A 20,512-nucleotide genomic window follows, 5' to 3' on the forward strand; every position below is an offset into this window, starting at 1 on the left:
TATGAACTCAAACATTTCTCCTTAAGTTCTTCCAAGACCATATTTTGAAATACTGTAGGATGTTACCAATCTTATGTTGCATTATGGTTGCAGAAAGGTTCCTGGAATTTAGAGGCTAACCAAAAAAAAAAAAAAAAAAAAAAAAAAAAAAAACTGGTAACGTTCTGTGAACCAAAAATTAACGTTCCTAGAACGTTCTGGCAATCTAAAATGGTTAGTTGGGAATAGCAGTTTGATTGCAAAAACACATTTTAAGTGAACGCCCCCTAACTAGAGCGCTGTCCACATCTGTGGTGCTGAAATCCGCTCTACAAACGTACCTCTCTCTCTCTCTCTCTCTCTCTCTCTCTCTCTCTCTCTCTCTCTCTCTCTCTTTTTTTTTTTTCTCTTGCAAAACTGCACTGCTCTCCAAAGATCCAATCATTCGGCTTACAGCGCGCTGCCTCTTCAGGGTGACTGTTGGCTCAACGTGCAAAAAACGCATCAACCGCAAGTCTCTCTCCGTTCCGTCACAGCAGATAGTCTGTTTTGGACTTCATTTGGACCTATACACTTCGGAATATGACTCAAATGTAAAAAATACCAAGGCAAAACCCGCGAAAAACTTACTATATGAAGAGTCTCCTGGGAAGAGCCAAACGCATGTCTTTAAGTGGAACTATGGAGGAGAGTGCCTCATTCGTTTCATCACTGGCAACACAAGCTCGGGGTTAGACAGCCGAACAGCCGTCGGACCCGAACCACCGGGAGGCTTTTGGAGCTGTTTGACCCTGGTTGGGAATATAGTGCAACTTGGATCGAGGTTATTGTGTTTTTGGAGAGAAGATGCTGCGTCTCCACGCGCTCGCGCTCCTGTGCGCGTTACGAACCACGCTGGCAGCGAATAAATGTAAGTATATTGATATTCATTTTCTTGATTTGTCAATATGCAAAAATAATAAGAACAAATAATATGAAAATATAAATATACACATAAATATTTGTAAATGCTTTTTTAAAAACTGTTGTTTTTAGAATATGGATTTTAAATAGATAGCAAGTACTTAACATACATATCAATACTTTAAAGAGTATTTAAAAAATACTTAAAATATAACATATATAAATAGCTTACATATAATTAAAAAAATATAATGTATATGTAATTTTTTAAAATGTAAAAGTATTTTAAATACATAAAACATATAAATATATTTATAAATATAAAACAACTTATATATATATATATATATATATATATATATATATATATATATATATATATATATAGATATATATATATATATATATATATATATATATATATATATATATATATATATAGATATAGATATATATATATATATATATATATATATATATATATATATATATATATATATATATATATATATATATATATATATATATATATATATATATATATATTTTTTTTTTTTTTTTTTTTTTTTTTTTTTTGATGCATGAAGTTGTAATACTGATACTTTGGCACCGAATTAAAGTATTTCCAGAAATAACTTTATAGTCCATTTACTTTATATTTGACTGTATATATTATATTTAATACAAGATATTACGCTGTTTTATATATTAACAGTGATATAAGTGGCTTTTGAATTTATATTTAAGGTTCAAAACTCTAAAGATTCAAAACAGTCTATTTTTTGGGAGCATTTAAAGCTGTCAGAAAGATGACAGCTCGAGAGACAGCATATCTGTTCATTATATTTCTATGGCTTTGTACAGTATGAGTTTAAGTATTTATGCGTCACTGTGGGAAACCCACTGAATTAAATGAATGCAGATGTTTAAGGTGCTTCCACTGAACTTATGAGGGCAGTCAGGGAGAAATGTGACAGTCCAGACTGTCCGGTTCAGTCAATGTTGCACTATTTGGCTTACATGTTCATACAGTCCACAAACACATGAATGCATGCCAAGAATAGTGAAATTCATGAATGTGAAGCAATATTTAAACGCTTTGGAATGGTAAATAAATTATCCAATAAATCAGTATATATTGTGATCTATATCAAATGTAAAGAATGTCTTTGTAGACTTTGCTTTACCCAATTTAGGGTGGAGATGTCACCACTAGAAGGCGCTGTTTCCATTTATAGATCAAACTCATCAAGCCTTTGACATCCGAAGGAGTCAAAGGTCCCCATTCAAGGGCCAGACACTTGCCACAAAGACTTATGTAATTATTTATTAGAAAGTTAATTAAGATAAGAAACACCATTTTGTTTTGTTACGCTTGCGGCCTCTTAAATTGATAATTTATTCAGCAAATTTGAAATCCTACCCTAACCCTAATTATTTTGGAAGTATTTACCATTTTGGTCGATTTATGTTTGAAGGACACATTTAAACACTTTTGATTTCCAAAACCAACAAACTAAACAAGCTGAAATAAATAGAACATACAAAAGTGTTTGAGCTTATTAGCAGGCTGGTGTTATCAGTAAAATAACTCTCCCAGGGAGATTTGCTTCCTCAGACTTTGATATAGCATTCAGGGTTGTCCAACATGAATATGCAAATTCCCAATGGTTCATTTGCATATGCATCTAAACAACCTCTAAATAGAGATTGTCAGTTTTAAGTCTTGGCAGCGCTCGTGGATAGCTATGGGGTCCTGAGAATTAATTTAATATTAGAAGATGCATGTGACCCGTTATGATGTCATAAATATATAATCAAATGCAAATGAGGAGCACTTGGGTCAATAAATACACAAAATGCATGGCTTGGCCAATCAAACGACTTTTTTGCTTTTTAAGCTTAAATAAATATTCCGGGTACAATACAAGTTAAGCTCAATCGACAGCATTTGTTGCACAATGTTGATTACCATAAAATGTATTTGGAAATGTCCCTCCTTTAAAATAAAATAAGTAAATAAATAAATAAATAAATAAATACAGTATCAGGGTTATAGTGTTACACTGACAATGGAAGTGAATGGGGCCAGTCCGTAACAGTTAAAATACATACTGTTTCAAAAGTATATCCACAAGACATGAACAATATGCACGTTAACATGGCTTTATTGTGATAAAATCGCTTAGCAAACTTTTCTGTGCAAAGTTATAGCCAATTTTAAAACTTCGTTGCTAGACGACATAATGCCGTAAGCCCTAAAATGCTAAAATGAATGTAAAAATGATGAGTTTTAAAATAAAATTTAATGTAAGTGCTTTTATAAAATTATAAGCTTCACATTTCTACCTTTAAACCCTCCAAAAATTGGCCCCATTCATTTCCATTGTAAGTGCCTCACTGTAACCTCGATTTTTGCTTCTTCTTTTTTAAAGAAAAGGAGGGACGAGTCAAAATTGATCTTTGTTGTAATCAGCATTATGCCACAAATGCTGTAGATTGATCTTAACTTGTATTGAACCTGGAATATTCCTTTAACCTTGATTTGGCTCATTTGAAGACTGATCTGTAGGAACTGGATGAGTTCAAAAATATCTAATTCTTGACAGGCAATGGCTTCGTGTGAGCTGCATAATTAGTGGCGCGTTTCTTGCTAAATAAATATTAGCGTTAGATAATAATTATAGATTAGAGGAATAACAGAAGGCCGCAGGACGTTGCAGGCATGAAACCATCTGTGGTTAAGCATGAGCAGTTTGCCGATATTAATAACCACACTTACCCTGCCATTCCCATAAACCATTAGGTTGCACAAATTATAATTAACAAACTCTTCATTCAACAGATTGCAAATAGATAGAAGTCTGTCTCGTAATGAAATACAAAATTGGAACCAGGCTGAAAATAACGCTGCCGCAGTATACTTTATTTACTGTGCTGTTTATGGATATACAGTAATTTGCTAGAGATATGCACGCTTGTGAAATGAAAGTATAGCGGTCTATTAAATCTAATGAGAGCCAAAGTCTCTTTGAGCTGGAGTCTGTGTTTGGTGGCCTAGATTTGTTCTCTGCTTTGATCGAATGTGCCTGACAGCATTCAGCCGTGCAAGTCAATTACTCCTTTTAATTACCTGATCAGTAAGGTCCAGACTCTGAAAAAACCAGTAGGGACTTTTTTCTTCTTTTAAATCATTGGAATAAAGGGGGTTTGATATGATGTTCAGTAAGAACTATGGATCATTCTGGTTAGAAAGCAAGAATATGATAAAGACAAGGCCAGATACAAGCTGGCATTTCTTTAAAGATTTTGCAGATGTCCAGCTAAAAAGAGAGATCATTTAATATAAACGGCATATATGAGTTTTTGCCACATCAGTCACCACTACGCCATTGCTAACTTGTTCATGGAGAGTTAGGGCATATTTTCTGGCCTTCTATCTCGAATGTCCTCTCTCTTGCTCTCTCTCCCTGTCTAGGAAAGAAAATCGCAGTGCTTGCACTGTACAGTAGATCATTGTCTAACTCAATAATTGCCTCGATCTTGTCAGCACATGTGTCAGCTGTAATTTCGGGCCCCAAACAAGAGGCGGATCCATAGCTGTTGTTTGAGCCTGACCTTAGAAGTTAAAGACAAACAACTTTCCCCCAACAAAACTCCAGGCCAGCTCGTAAATGGCCTTTTACCCACGTGCCTGTCTGGTTTTCTCACCACCGGTGAAGTGTTAATCACGACAGCGCCATTGGGTATTTTAAGACGTTTTATAAATGCCAGAAAATCTATTTTGAAAGATGCGTGGGATGATCATGGAAAAAGAAAAAAAGAAAAAGAGTCTTAGCTGCTCTCTGTGAGATCAACAGAATATCTATATTTACATCAAGTGGCAAATTCCATAGGAAATTCTGAACGAGTCATCAAAAGATAAGTAATCAAGTTTAAGTATTTCTTCAAGGGCCCCCGAGGCTTTGATTAAATAGAAGAAATTTGCTTGTACTTGTAAAAAATCTGTAAATATATGAAAAATTAATAAATATACATATTCTAATGGTATAACATTGACTATTAGCTGCTGCTGCTTTATTATGGTTCTGTTTCCATAGAACTTGGATTCCTAGTGTCTAGGGTCCAGAAAAGCTCTATTCCAAAATCTATTGTGACGCCTCACTGCCTACATAGGCAGCTGCTTTCTATGGCTGCGTTCTAAAGGCCAATATACATAGGTTGACCGCGTTCTACTAATTTCGTCATCAGCATAGTACTGTGTACATCTGTGTGCGCCGTCTGTGAATGCGCTTGCCGTCAACTGAACTTAAGACAAGAGTATCACAAAGCAGTCTTGGTACACATACGTCGATCGTGTCTGTGTGGAGTCGCGGTCAAAAAAGTATACTTTGAAAGGCTGAGCACTCGACTGTGTGCGAGATGGAAATGGCACGCGGAAAAACAAAGTATACCCAAGCATTAAGTGGCTGTTCAAACCAATCGCATCCTTGCAGCCCAACAAATAGCATAGAACACAGGTGTCTCGAGATGCCTTTTTTCTTTTTCTTCTTTTTTTTCATTTCTCCCCAATTTGGAGTGTCCAATTCCCAATGCGCTCTAAGTCCTCGTGGTGGTGTAGTGACTTGCCTCAATCCGGGTGGCGGAGGACAAATCTCAGTTGCCTCTGCGTCTGAGACCGTCAATCCACACATCTTATCACGTTGCTTGTTGAGTGTGTTACCATGGAGACCTAGCGATTGTGGAGGCTTCACGCTTTTCTCCGCAGCATCCACGCACAACTCATCACCCTCACCGAGAGCGAGAACCACATTATAGCGACCAAGAGGAGGTTAACCCAACGTGACTCTACCCACCCTAGCAACCGGACCAATTGGTTGCTTAGGAAGCCTGACTGGAGTCACTCAGCACACCCTGGATTCGAACTTGTGACTCCAGGTGTGGTAGTCATCTTCTTTACTTGCTGAGCTACCCAGGCCCCCAGAGATTCATTTTTAACAGTAGATTGAAGTTCTTTTTAAATTGACATGGCATCTAAAAAACGTGGCACTCTTGCGCAAGACGATGAAAAAAAGTTGCACTGGAAATGTCAAAAACAACCATCTAGTGCATGTTTACATTGAAAATGCTTACAATTAAAAAACTGTGTAGGAGCAGCCCGTAACTTACTTGGAACCTTTTAAATGACTAATTTCAAGTGCTATACATATGCAACTGGTCCTGCACGACCCGCTCCGAGCTGGATTCGAACTGGCATCAGCCAGCATGGGAGGCTTAATGCTACAGCCTCTAGCATCAGTCGCTAGTGTACCTCTTGAGGCCAGTGGAGTGAGGTTTACACATACCGCACAGCTATCACGTACCAGCTAGCTCCAGTTACACATACTGTAGGCAGTTACTCTGTGTGCCATACAAACAGTGTGAATACTCACGTGAAGCGCACTGCAGCGCGTGACGCAATAGAGTTTAAAGTTTTCATTCATAATCAAGTACATTTACAAGCTTGCTCAAACGTGATCAAATTACGCAGTAGCAACTGATAGAGCGTTGCACTTGCGATGCAAAGGACCGGGGTATGAATCCTGAAGATTACACGAGTCGACACATGTGCCGAAAGTAACATAGAAGCACCACAAAATGACATGGTTGCTTCAGTAATTGCATTTTTCATCTCACATTTGCCTTTTTTATGACACTATTGTTTAGGTTTAAAGTTTAGGGTAGAGAGGTCGGTTTTGATGATTTATAACTCGATAGATCTATTTGGGAGAAAATTTGACTCTTTCACCTTGGAAATTTAGTTTTCACCTTGAAAATGCCGTGATACGTATAAGGAACTGCGTAATGTCATTTTGTAAATATTTTGCCACAGTCACTTAATTTACATATGATCAGGCTGGAAACAATGCAGTACTCTAACAAACATAAATACTCAAGACGCTCACAATTTATTGGTAAAATGTTATTTAAAAGAAAATATATATAACAATTTTAAAACAACCCTATCTCTAATCTCAACCCTCACACTAGCCATTAACCTCTCATAAAGTTCAAAGGAAAATGTTGTTTAATAAGAATGTTGTTGAATGCTCAAAATGAAGTGTAAAATGTGCCTGGCTGATTGATGGAATGTTGTTCCAGGAATATGTCCTACTTAGACAAAATCATGGTCAAACTTGATTACTGTGGTATCGCTAAATAGGACATGCTCCTGGATTAACTTTGTTGGTTATGGAAAAAACTCCTGTCAACCAATAAGATTTCATGTTAAGGGTTGGGCTTAGAGCATGAATGCCTTCCTTACAGTATCAACCAATCATTTCCCTTTGATTTTAGGCTTGTTTAATGGTTAGAATAGAGTTAGGGATAAGGTTAGGACATTTGTTTGACAGGAATGCTGTTCCAGGACCAACATAAGATGTTGATCCATAAACACATCCTACTTAAGTCAACTTAAAATGACATTCACATCCAATTTTACTTCATATTTCGAAGTGAAATAATACATTCAGTGATCAAAAATGTAAACTGGGACTTGTTTTATGCATCAGGAATTGATTGGATCATGAAAAGTGGTCTCTATATTACAAGTGTTTGAAAAATAGGAGGGGTTTGGTGACGTCACCTGAAAAGGAAAGGCGTTTTAGTAGCGGAGCAAAATTCTGTTTACATTTTGATGAAAGATCATGAAAACTTTTTAAAGAAAAATGTTTAAAGAAAAATGTATACTTACAATAAGACCAGGAAAATGTATTAAGAAGGCAAACAGGGTCAGTTTCGATTTCATGTTGATTTGGAATGAATAGACATACCAATACAGACACACCATCTCAAAAATACAAAGCTCTGCTGAAGTTTATCAAATTTATTTAAGATAATCACATGAAAACACGAAAAACAAAAAAAACAACAACAACAACCAGGCCCTCCCAGCTCTCACCCCAGAGAACAACGAGAAATGATTGACAGGTCTAATCCATCAAACTAAAAGCCGGTAATAACAACCCTGAACACAGCTGATCATAAAGACTGATGTTCTGTCCTGACAGTACCTTGAAAAACACACTGCTTTAATGTATCTTCCTCTAATGAGATGCTGTTCAGGCAGTTAGTGGGCGTTTAGACTGCCAAACATATGCTCCCCTACTTCGTACATATAATTCAAAGCACAACAAACCCCTAACAAGCTGCTAATGGCATTTCAAAAATATTTCTCAAAAAGAAAGTTCTGCAGACATCCCATACTTGTCGAGAAACAGCGCAGTAGCAATTTCTCGCTCTGATAGCAGAGAAAATGTTTTGTAAATGGATCTCCAAGGCTTTCATGGTGGCCAGGGTTGCAGAATGTGGCTTTGGTGAATTGAGCAAAGTAGTATTGTTCCCTGTCTGTCACCCTGTAGTGACACTAGGGGTTCACTCTTGAGAGCCCCAATCACCTTTGCTTTATTCAGAAAAGGCCAATGAAAATTGGCGAGTGGAATTTGCATGCCACTCTCCACCCCGGACATACGGATATAAAAGGAGATGGCGTGCACCACTCATTCAGACTTGTTCTTCGGAGAGAAGCGCATGTGTGTGTTCATCATGTCACCTTGCTATCGCTGCTGGATTTTATGGCGCATATCAGTGGTCACCCTCGCACGGTCGAGTGTTGTGCTTCCCTTGGGCGCTTCGGCCCACAGGTATAAAAAAGAGTATATTTAAAAGAGTATATTTTCTCAAAAAGAGCTCGCACAAACAATTGGCGTCTTTTTAAAGATGTCCATTCGCCTTTGTGCTACTGGATGTGGCTGTTATCTCTCCCCACCGGATGGTCACGAAATCTGTCTCGAGTGCTTGAGCCGCCAGCATGCAGCTTTTGTGGATAGGTCATGTTTTCACTGTGAGAACTTGTCCATGAGAATGTTGCGGTCGCAGCTCTCTTTCTTCTCCGTGAAGCAGAGAGCCACCAAGGCTGCTTCCTGACCTGGTCCATCCTGCATTGAAACTCAGGCGGCTGGGTCAGCGAGCGCCGTGGGCGATTTGGATGTGGATATGGGAGCTTCTCCGCCGGCTCAGTTCCCGCAGACCTCCCATCCCCCAGCATGCTCGTTCTGCCTGGTAGAGTTCACGAGCGAGGCAGGCGGTCCACCTCAGGGCAGATTTAATGTCTCATTCACGGCTCACAGTGAGGATGAGTTATCGGTCGCAGCATCAGAGGGTGGGCTCCTGCTTTCAGAAGTGGACGAGTCTACTGAGCTCCCACTCTCGGATGGTTGACAGCCGTGCTTGCCCAGGCGGCTGCGAACATTGGGCTTGAGTGGAACCCTCCGCCCCACCCTGAGCGTTCACGGCTGGATGGTTGGTTTCTGGGCTCGGAGCGGCCCTGGCCTCACTAAAGGAAAAGGGCATTCGCATCCTCAATTATCTCAACGACTGACTGATCCTAGCTCACTTGCGAGATCTATTGTGTGCGTGCAGGGACCTTGTGCTTTGGCACATCGAACACCTGGGGCTTCAGGTCAACTGGGAAAAGAGCAAGCTCTCCCCTGCGCAGAGCATTTCTATTCTTTCCGAGTTGTACTCAGTCACCATGATGGCACACCTTACGAATGAGCATGCACAGTCGGTGCTGGCCTGCCTGAGAGCCTTCAGGCAGAAGGTAGCGGTCCCGGTGAAACAATTTCAGAGGCTCCTGGGGCATATGGAATCCTTGGTGGCAGTACTTCCCCTCGGGTTGATGCATATGAGAATGCTCCAGCACTGGCTACAGACTCGAGTCCCGAGGTGGGCATGGCACCACGGCACCCAGCGTGTGACTATCATGCCACGGTGCCACCAAACTTTCAGCCCATGTTCAGATCTGGCATTTCTACAGGCAGGGGTTCCCTTAGTGCAGGTCTCAAGGTGCATCGTGGTCATGACGGATGCCTCGAATTCAGGCTGGGGCGCCGTGTGCAACGGGCAGGCAGTATGGACAGGGCCCTGCCTGCAATGGCACATAAACTGCCTAGAGTTGCTGCCGGTATCACTGGCCCTGCGGAGGCTTCGGCCGTTGATTCAGGGCAAGCACGTGTTGGTCCGGACGGACAACACAGTGACTGTGGCATACATAAACCGCCAGGGCGGTGTACACTCACATTGCATGTTGCAACTCGCTCAAAGCCTCCTCCTTTGGAGTCAGCAGACGTTGAAGTCTCTGCGAGCCACTCACCTCCCGGGCGTCCTCAACCGTGCAGCGGATGTGCTCTCACGGCAGGTAAAGCTCCACAGAGAATGGAGACTCCACCCCCGTTTAGTCCAGCTAATTTGGGAGAGATTCGGGGAGGCACAGGTGGACCTGTTCACCTCCTGAGAGTCCTCTCACTGCCCCCTTTGGTACTCCCTGTCCGAGGCGCCCCTCGGCATGGATGCCTTGGCACACAGCATTTTAAGTATGCGTTTCCCCCAGTGAGCCTCGTTGCACAGACGTTGTGCCAAGTCAGGGAGAATGGGCAACAAGTCCAGATGGTTGCGCCGTACTGGCCCAACCGGACAGAACACCATGCTATTAAAGTGACGTCTTTCTAATGTCCAGGGTATTAGTTGAGCACAGCTTCAAAATATTCCAGTTTTACAATTGTACGATAATAATTACAACTTAAATAGAAGAGATTTAAAATGATATTCAATTAAAATTGATACACAGTTTATTATAAAATTTGAATAATTTACAGTACACCTTCATTAAAGATGAAAATACCAGTAGACAGAAATTAACGATGTTGAATGTATTAAAATGATATCAGTTAACATTTTAGCTTTTTAACTTAACTGAAACACTGAAAAAACTAAAGCTAAACTAAGGCTACATCCACATTAATCCAGATAAAATGGCATTTTCAAAATGCTCTCTTTTTTCACACTGCTGTTTTCAAACTTTAAAAAAAATAATTGCTCTTCCACACTGGAAAGTATAAAAATGCTTAAATCAGTTTACTATGCATGCAAAAAGTCATTGTTCCATATACGGTTTGAAACGCAATTATCCTGGTGTTCCGTTGACTTACACCAGTTCCCATTAAACTTCCCGTCACCTTTGAAGGAATAAAATGTGAAGGTTGTACAGGTAGCTTTTATCTTTAACAATGCTATTAAAATGGATATCAGGCACAACAATGGTGCTACAACATGGGCCGCCATCTTGGTTGTTTTGGATGGATCACATGACTGCGTAACATGACATCAAATACGTCATCATTTTCCAATGTCTCTGTTTTTCCAGTCCACACTACATTGCGAAAAGCTAAATTTTCGCTGGACAAAAATTACATCTCAGTGAGGACAGAAGGCTGAAACATCGAGAAAAAAGTGCATTTTCAAACTAAAACATATTAGTGTGTATGTGGCCTAAAACTAACAGTAAACGAGTGAATATTTACAAAAACAATAAAATTGGAATAACAAATTGAAAAATATAGCTGTAAGCAGCGATGATGGGCCAAAGCGCCATGGGTCCATTTCCACCTGATGGCTTTCGAAAAACAATGCAAGGTGGACCATTGCATTTGACATTATTCTAAACAATTTTGAAGCAATTTGGGTAAATATAAGAGGAGTATTTTAAAGTCTATTGTGAGAACAACACTTCCTGCTGCCAGGTGGTGGTGCTATGACCATGACTGAAAATAGTCACATCCATGTGATTAGCCCCCAAGGCTAATCTCAATTTTGATCTAAATCACACATTGCACACAGAAGATATGAGACACTTCCTGTTTACCATTTTTCGCCATTAATGCCTCACCATGGAAACACCGTTCGATATATATAAAAAATCTGTTCACAATTGTTGTCTAAATGTGATGACAGTCTTATGAATCCCCTAGGAGGAATATTTAAAAATACAGAGACTGCAATATTAAAAAAATCTAAAATTGCAGACTTCCCGTTGAGCGGAGCTAATAACTATAATTATGAAAGTTGTCCGGCTTGATGAGAACTATACATGTCCCAATTCTGGTGACTGTAGGTGAAAATGAGGGTGCTACAGAGGCCGTCTTGGATGCATGCCCATGCATGAATATTTGCCCAGTCCTAATGGCCGATGACTCTGATGTATGTGTGCAAAATTTCATGAAATTTTAAGCATGCCAAGTGTCTCAAAAACACCCAAATATAGGAAGAAAGGAATAAAAACAATTAATGTGTTGCCATGGCAACAATATTTAAGATATCAAATACTGCTTGCTTGCAGTTACGTGATTCTGATGACGCGTAAAATTCAGATGGAGGGCAGGAAGTGAAAAGCAGAATGGACGAGATGGAGGAAAGTCCGTACTGTACTAGTTTAGACGCTATTACGAGAGAAAGGTATAAACAGAAAATCACAACATATGTTGGACGTGATCCTTATGTTATGAAGAGGAGCGATTTTTCAACTTAATTGAAATACTTGCCTGCCATCGAGGTGGTAGATATAAGCAACTACCTTGTCCACCAGACATCCTTCTACTCCAGAAAACAAATTAAAGCATACAAAAGTATGGAGGCATACGACTTTTTTGTTAGTGGTTGGGTCAATGACCTCAGTACCAAGGTGCTCCACAATGACTGTCATTTGGTTTTTCGCCTGGGTGAGTGGCATTACTTTTTTGTCCTGTGGATTAACCTAGCAACAAACATTCAATGCTGCTGCGCCTCTCGATGTTAGCGTTACGGTTGTTTATGTTATTAGGTTAACCACTCTCAAAGGTCTGCCGAAACGCCACTAAAGACATGGATCATCACGAAACAAGACGGAGAATTCATTGCAGCTCATTGCAATTGCATGGCAGGGTAAGTTATTTACGTTCGCCTGTATTTTGTGTAACTGTTAAGTGTTAGTGTGGTGTTGCCTGTACTATCTATTGTTCAGTTACAGGGGTTCAAACTCAAACAAAGAAAATAAAAAACAATTACTTTAACTTTACAAAGTACGGAAACAGCTAGCATTACATAAACATAAACATAGCCACATAAGTTGTATTAACTTACCTTTGACGAAGTGGTCACTGCACACATGAGCATTATCCGACTCGGCTCCTCCCAACTGCAGACGCGGGTTTACAAGCCATTTTTTTCTGCATTTTTCAGTCAATTTCTTGCATTTTTCCCCCTTATGAACAACAACTTTTGTTACATGATAAAAGCTCCTTGTGGTTTCTCAGTTTGATCGATTTGAGCAACCGTAAACGATGCAAAACATCTTTATAAAAACATTTTTATAGTTTTTTGAGTTTGTGAAAGTGCTTCCTATGTAGAAAATCACTTCCTGCCCTCCATCTGCATTTTGCGCCACAGCAACACAGTGACGTGACGTCATGTGCAGACAAGCTATTTGCAGTGTCCTGACAGTAATCTAAAGAATTTTTAAGCAATTCATGTAAACACGAGTGCTATTCCAAAGTTTGTTAAAAGTGCCATACTTCCTGCTGCCCATTGGTGGCGCTATGACAGTGACCCATAATAGTTGCATCAATGTGATCATCCCTCATTACCAAATATACAGCTGAATTTTCATCAAAATCATACAATGCACACACAAGGAACTTCCTTTTTCACATTTTTAGCCATAAATGTATTGCTTCGCCATGGTGACACCATTCAAAATATAAAAATACATTCATAATTTAGCATCTACAATGTCTTGGCATGATGTTGCACAAATTTGGTGCCAGTCACATGAATCCCCTTGGAGAAGTATTTAAAAGTTCAGAATCTGCGATTTTCAGAAAATCCAAAATGGCCGACTTCCTGTTGGACGGAGCTAATGACTATAAAAGTTGTTCGGATTGGTGAGAACTATATTTGTACCAAGTTTGGTGACTCTAGGTGAGAGTGCGGGTGCTACAGAGGCCGTCTTACATGCCCATTTTAAAGGGGGCACTACAGAGCCCCCCCTACATGCCCATTTGTAAATTTTTGCCCAGTCCTAATGGCCGATGATTCTGATGTGTGTGCAAAATTTCATGAAATTTTAAGCATGCCAAGTGCCTCAAAAACACCCAAATATAGGAAGAAAGAAATAATAACAATTAATGTGTTGCCATGGCAACAGTATTTAAGATATCAAGTATTCCTTTACAATTTGACATCTTGAAGCAATTCATGTAAACACAAGAGTGCTATTTCAAAGTCTGTTAAAAGTGACATACTTCCTGTTGCCCATTGGTGGTGCTATGACAGTGACACATAAGAGCCACATCAATGTGATCATCCCTTATTACCAAATGAACAGCTGAATTTTCATCAAAATCATACAATGCACACACAAGATAAGGACCTTCATTTTTCAAATTTTTAGCCATAAATTTATTGCTTCGCCATGGCGATACCATTCAAAATAGAAAAATATGTTCACAATTTAGCATCTACAATGTCTTGGCTTGATGTTGCACAAATTTGGTTCCAGTCACATGAATCCCCTAGGAGGAGTATTTAAAAGTTCAGAATCTGCGCTTTTCAGAAAATCCAAAATGGCCGACTTCCTGTTGAGCGGAGCTAATGACTATAATTAGGAAGTTGTTCAGCTTGGTGAGAACTATATATGTACCAAGTTTGGTGACTCTAGGTGAGAATGGGGGTGCTACAGAGGCCGTCTTACATGCATATTTTAAAGGGTCGCTACAGAGCCCTCCCTGCACACAATGCATGTATGTATGTAGGTAGCTTAACATCCGTTATCTATGGACTGTCGTATGGAAAAATGTTGCTGTATGGATTTTAAAGGAGCGCTACAGAGCCCTCCCTGCATGCCATGCATGTATGTATGTAGGTAGCTTGACATCCATTGTCTATGGACTGTTGTATGGAAAAATGCTGCTGTATGGAAAAGTGCTGCATAAAGATTCTTGAATGAAAAAAAAAAATAGCAGCCTGATCTCATGATAGTTACGTAACCGTGGCAACATTGAATCAATGAAATTACGTGGCTCATTACACGCATTGCTGCAGTTTCAAGGTGAGATGTCTTTTGAGGGATGCTAAAAAGAAGTTAAATGCTCTCCCAAAAAGATTTTCACATCTTTTCACACTCAAAAAAATATTTTGACTATTTTTAAGATTTAAGCGTTTCAGTTTCATACAGTTTCATTCCATAAAATTGAATTGTGTAATGTTTAACAAAAATTCATAAAAGCAAAAAAGCAAAAAAAAAAAAAAAATGCAAAATCTAAAGCAACCATGTCATTTTGTGGCACTTATATGACTCTGTTCTGGTGTCAAAACCCTGTCTTCCATGTTTAAAGCGTTAAAATGTGGTGTCTTTAAAACCAATCGTTATAGTTAAAATGTTTTGATGTCATAAAATAGTATTGACTGGGGAACAGAGCAAAAAATAAGTGTTTATGAAGGGTTAATCTACCGTTTTACTCGTGATTTCAGTAAAAGTTAATAAAACTTGTTATTGTTGCGCCTCTAGTATATATTTCACCAGAAAATTGCAGCGATATGTAAAACGAGGCACATTTAGCAAAAATGTAGTTAAAGTAACATGATCCTATGAGACCAGGTTGAAAAATAGTATTGCAGGGAAAAGAAGGAAAATCCTATAAACGTTCTCTTTTTGTGTTTCATTGTTAAAAATTAAACATGCAGGTTTGAAATGACACAAGGGTAGGACATTTTTTTTTTTTTTTTTTTTTTTTGGGTCAGTTTTTCCTTCAAACCAAAAAAGATGCATTACAAAAACAAAGAATTATCAGATTTCCATCATCCCCTGTTAAACAGGTGACAGTAAATCGCACAGGCTTTGTTCTGCTTGCGAATCTTTTTTTTTTCTCCTCTTGTATTCTACCTGCTGAGGTGAGCATGCAGTGTCACAACAGAAATGAAGAGGCTCTCTGTGTCACTGTCAGCTTTAAATAATAGCCTTTCTTTCATTTTCCCCTATTACATCAGCCCTCGATGCCATGGGCAACCACTAGAAAAATCAGGTCAACGCTAAATGCCAAGCTTGAGGAGAGGGGCAAAACGTGGCCCGAGTCATTTTAATTACCTAAAATGCTGCGAGAGAGGGCATCAAGGTTTGTGGACTGCTGTAAATGGGATATATCTGAATGTGAAGTGTTTTTGTAAAGGAAGGATGCCGCGTTTCTGTAGTTTTCCCCTTAAAATATGGGGCTGTTGAAAACTGTACCAAAAGGGCAAAATCCTCTCGCAGCCTAATCTACACAGATGTTGGTCTTAGATTTATCTTCACATGCAAGATTAAACCCCTCTCATGAGGCTCAGGAATGATCCAGTAAATCTTAAAATACTTAAATGTGTCAAGAATAGTAATTCCATCCATTCACCCATCCATCTGTGATGCCATCCTTCCTTTTTTTCTTCCTTCTCTCATTCCATCCATCCTTCCTTCCATCTGTGACTCTATCCATCCTTCCTTCCTTCCCTCTTTCCCTCATTCCTCCATCCTTCCATCTTCCATCCATCCACCCATCTGTGACTCTATCCATCCTTCCTTCTTTCCTTCCTTCCCTCATTCCATCCATTCATCCATCATCCATCCATCCATCTGTGACTCCATCCATCCTTCGTTCTTTACTTTCTTACCTCATTCATCCATCCATCTGTCCGTCCATCCACCATCCATCCATCCTTCCATCATCCATCCATCTGAGACTCCATCCATCCTTCTTTCCTTCCTTCCTTCCCTCATTCCATCCATCCATCTGTCCATCCATCATCCATCCATCCATCCATCCTTTTTTCCTTCCTTCCTTCCTTCCTTCCCTCATTCCATCCATCCATCCTTCCTTCCTTCCTTCCTTTTATCCTTCTGTCCATCCATCTGTCCATCCATCCATCCTTCTTTCCCTCTTTCCTTCCTTCCTTTTTTTTTTTTTTTTTTTTGTACAAAGACATCTGGGACACTTCAAGAGTGTGCAAATTCTCCAACAGGGTTTAAATTAAAGTTTCACACGTTCTACAGGATGTTGTTGTCCATTCACAGATACTGAGGCATTCAGCATTTCAGCTTGTCATTTTTACCTCCCCCCAAACACACACACACACACACACACACACACACACTACACATGCATCTTCCACTCTCTCTTTATTCTTCCATCGGAATAGTTTGTAGCAGGCACCAGACCCATTCCGATATGGGAAAAGCTTCTTGAAAACTGCATTAGAAATCACATGTTCTTTCACAGTTTAGATGCACTGGGACATCCAGGGATTCCATTAGCGGTGGAGTCTCTTAAAAGCACAGCTGGGGTCAGGAAAAACGGACTGTCATGCTAGGTTTGCACCGTGTTGCTTTTACATCTAATAAAGCCTGAGAATACTGCACGGGGGGGGTGGGGAGGTTGGCGCAGAACTGCCGTCTGCAATTTCTTGGATTCTTGAGTCCACTAATAGCCTTGTATATATTTTTCAAGAGCACATTTGCTTAAAAGGTTTGCCTCTTAAACACTCAAAGAGGTAGTGACCAGTTGAATTGGACTTGGTAAAGTTACATGAAATTGTTGTTTTATTTTTTGGTCCTAGTGGAAAGCAGAAACAAGCATTTGTCGTTTGAGTATTTCTTCAACTACTGGCACTGTTACAGTATGTCCCAATGGTTGTTTTTTATTAAAACAAAGTTTCATTAAAACATTACACCATTTTTATTATTATTTGAAGGGCACATTGAAACTGTCTCGGAAACATTTGCATGCCTTCAGTATTAATAATATTTTATTATTTTATTCATATTAAAATTAATTAATTAATTAATGCATTTATTAAGTCAATGTATTAATTAAAATAAATACATTAATTAATGTTAAAATTTAGTTTTAGTTTTAAAACAATACTAATTTAAGCAAAGAGTGATATTTTTATTGTGTGGAAATGATATACTGTTTTTGCATAAATTATGATATTTTCATTAATTGGTGATGTCATTTCCACCACTACCAACAATTTTGGTCCTGATACAAGCTTTTTCAAAAGTTAGTGCACTTCCTTATCATGGAGACAACAGTGTCAGTGAAGAGCATGCTGAAATTATGAAAAAAATGACATCATGTTAAGAATCTAAATATTACTTGTGGAGATAATATTTTTATTTTCCATAATTTCTAATCAAGCAAAAAGTGTGAAAATATTATTTAATTGTATGTATTTGAGGATACTTGAAATGGCTAGCCATGAAATTAGTCTTAGTTAGACAAAGAAACAAAGAACCCAATGGTTAACTAAAGTTTTAGACCTGTAATAGTTCTGGGAATGGTAGGTTAGGCTATAAAAATATATATAACCTAAAAAGAATGTTCCCATAATGATTGGTATTGGCTACCAAACACTAATGTTAGGAGAACGTTCTGTGTTTGCTGGGCAGCTCTTATGATGATTTATTTTGGTTGGTTTGCATTATGTGAACTGGCTTTTGATGGATCTAAACTACCAATAAATGATCAAAAACCATAAATCAGGACTTGGCTATCATTCGTATGGGGTACACTAAAAAAAGTAGTCTGCCATTTTATTCCAAAATGTTTTAAATTAATGTAATTTCCACCCCAGAATGAATGGTGATTTGAGATCGGTGTGATTGGATTGAACTGATTGATCAGAATTCGTGATGCATGTAAATCCACTGTTGAACAATGTTAGTAGGCAAATTAAATGAACTACTGAGTTTGAAGACTGTTTTTATGGGAGTTTAATTTCTGTAAGTCCACAGTGCCAAAAGTGCCCATAGTAAAAGAAACTCCCTTTGACATTTCTAAACAACAAACCATTTCTAACAATGCTAACATTTTGCATAGTCTGATTGTCTAGCAAACACAACAGCGAATTAGAAGACCTATCCACAGCTAATACCAGTGGTGCTGAGTTGTTTTTTCCCATAAACATTCATTTCGAAGCATGCATATGTCAGTAGAACTGGCAGTGCTGACTATGAGAATTTCCAAGGTAAACATGAAAATTTTATCTCCCCCCACCCACCAACCCGTCTTCACGTTCATAGCAAGCATCCGTCTGATCCCAGTAGAAACAATTATGCATAGTGTGTTTGTCAAGTAAAAGAAAACCATGTTTTTCACAGTTCAACAAGCAGCTCTTGTGGTGTGCAAATTTCCTTCGGCCTCCATCCTCGTCGTGCATTGTTGTTCATTGGTGTTATGTGCATTAAAAACAAAAAGAGCACTGCCCTTGATTTGTTTAACAGTTTTATTAATTACATGCATACTTGAGTGCACTCTATTTCCACTAATTAATCAGCTAAACTTAGATGATTAACTACTCATGTATGCAGTAATCAGGTCATTGTATTTTATTAAAATACATTATTTTGGGCATTGTGATGACTAGCTTAAAGAATATATAAACAATTAAAGAATCAAAATAGTGATCTTTTCATGTTTTTATTCCCTGCTTAAATGGAAAGTTCACCAAAAAATGAAAATTATGTCATCATTTACAGACAGAATTTTAATTTATGGGTGAACTAGTCCTTTAATGCTATGTCAGAGAATATTGCAAAACCATTGATTTCAAAAGGGATGGTGCAAGTCAAAACGTAGAAGAAATGCTAGGGAACTTAATGCCCCCAAAAATAGGTGCTTTAAAATCATTGCGATATTCGCAATATTGCTTAGTTTTATATGGTCAGCAAAATCATCGCAATTATATTTGGAAATCCAATTGGCTGTATTCCCACTCTCCACTAAGGATGTGCGAAATGGTTACTAAAATTCTAAATTCCATATTTTTTCGAAATTAGTCTAATATGAAACTTAATGGCCAAATAATAAGCACTTTAAAATCATTGCGATAAACAGGATATTGCTCAATTTTATATTGGCAGCAAATTAATCACGATTATATAGTGAAATATAGAGTAATCATGATTTTGTGATTTAGGAAATCCTTTTCACTGTAATCCCATGCAACACACTTTCACAGCGAAATCATAAGGATTCGTACGATTTGTCTAAATTCAGCTAATTTGTATGCTATCGTAGACTTCTTGTATGAATTCAAACGACTTTCACTACAGCCAGTCAACATTGTTTCTATCTAATATGCTACAGTTACTTGCTACTGCCACACATTAAGGCTTCCTATCATGTTTACACATTATACTGATCAGTTAGGTTTAGATGAGGGGTTTGGGTAAGGGAATAATATTAATAAACATGTGCTCGACACCTCGTACGCAGAACTCACGCTTATTTCCGCATTACAAATCAGGGCATTTGCACATAATCAATTCGTACAAATTCATAAAAGCGAAATCATACAACCTCATACAATATATCCAACTCATAAAATATGTACAACTTTTCATAAGATCGGGTTGTCCCACTTGATTTCCCACTTTTCACCAGGGCTGATCACTTTGGCTATAAAAATTAATAATTAGTTATTTTTTTAGTGAAAATCAGTACGATTATATGGTGTACATTTGATATATTGCCCAGCCTTACTTTCCACACCATCAAACGTACTATACGCATTCCTATCCATCAAGCACTCCATATCATAGAATGAAGCTCCAGGTTTGTAGTTGTGCCACATCGATTTCCATCTCTGGCTTTCAACATCAGAGCATCAGGTGTCGCCAGGGCTATCTCACTTCCCCTCTGCTTAGGGAAAATCGAATCTGGTGGACATTAACGCAATGCCGCCATTC

General features: G+C 38.6%; 1 protein-coding gene across 1 annotated transcript in view; it reads left to right on the forward strand.

The window, feature by feature from the left end:
* The first annotated feature begins 652 nt into the window (after positions 1–652).
* Positions 653–20,512, forward strand: part of LOC127438762 (contactin-associated protein-like 5) — a 102,526-nt gene continuing 82,666 nt past the window's right edge. The window contains exon 1 of the mRNA XM_051694589.1: positions 653–889. Coding sequence (XP_051550549.1) covers positions 826–889 — 64 coding nt within the window. The 5' untranslated portion in view covers positions 653–825. The remainder of the gene's footprint in view (positions 890–20,512) is intronic.

Source organism: Myxocyprinus asiaticus, chromosome 50 (genome assembly GCF_019703515.2).
Source record: "Myxocyprinus asiaticus isolate MX2 ecotype Aquarium Trade chromosome 50, UBuf_Myxa_2, whole genome shotgun sequence".
NCBI classification, from domain to species: domain Eukaryota; kingdom Metazoa; phylum Chordata; class Actinopteri; order Cypriniformes; family Catostomidae; genus Myxocyprinus; species Myxocyprinus asiaticus.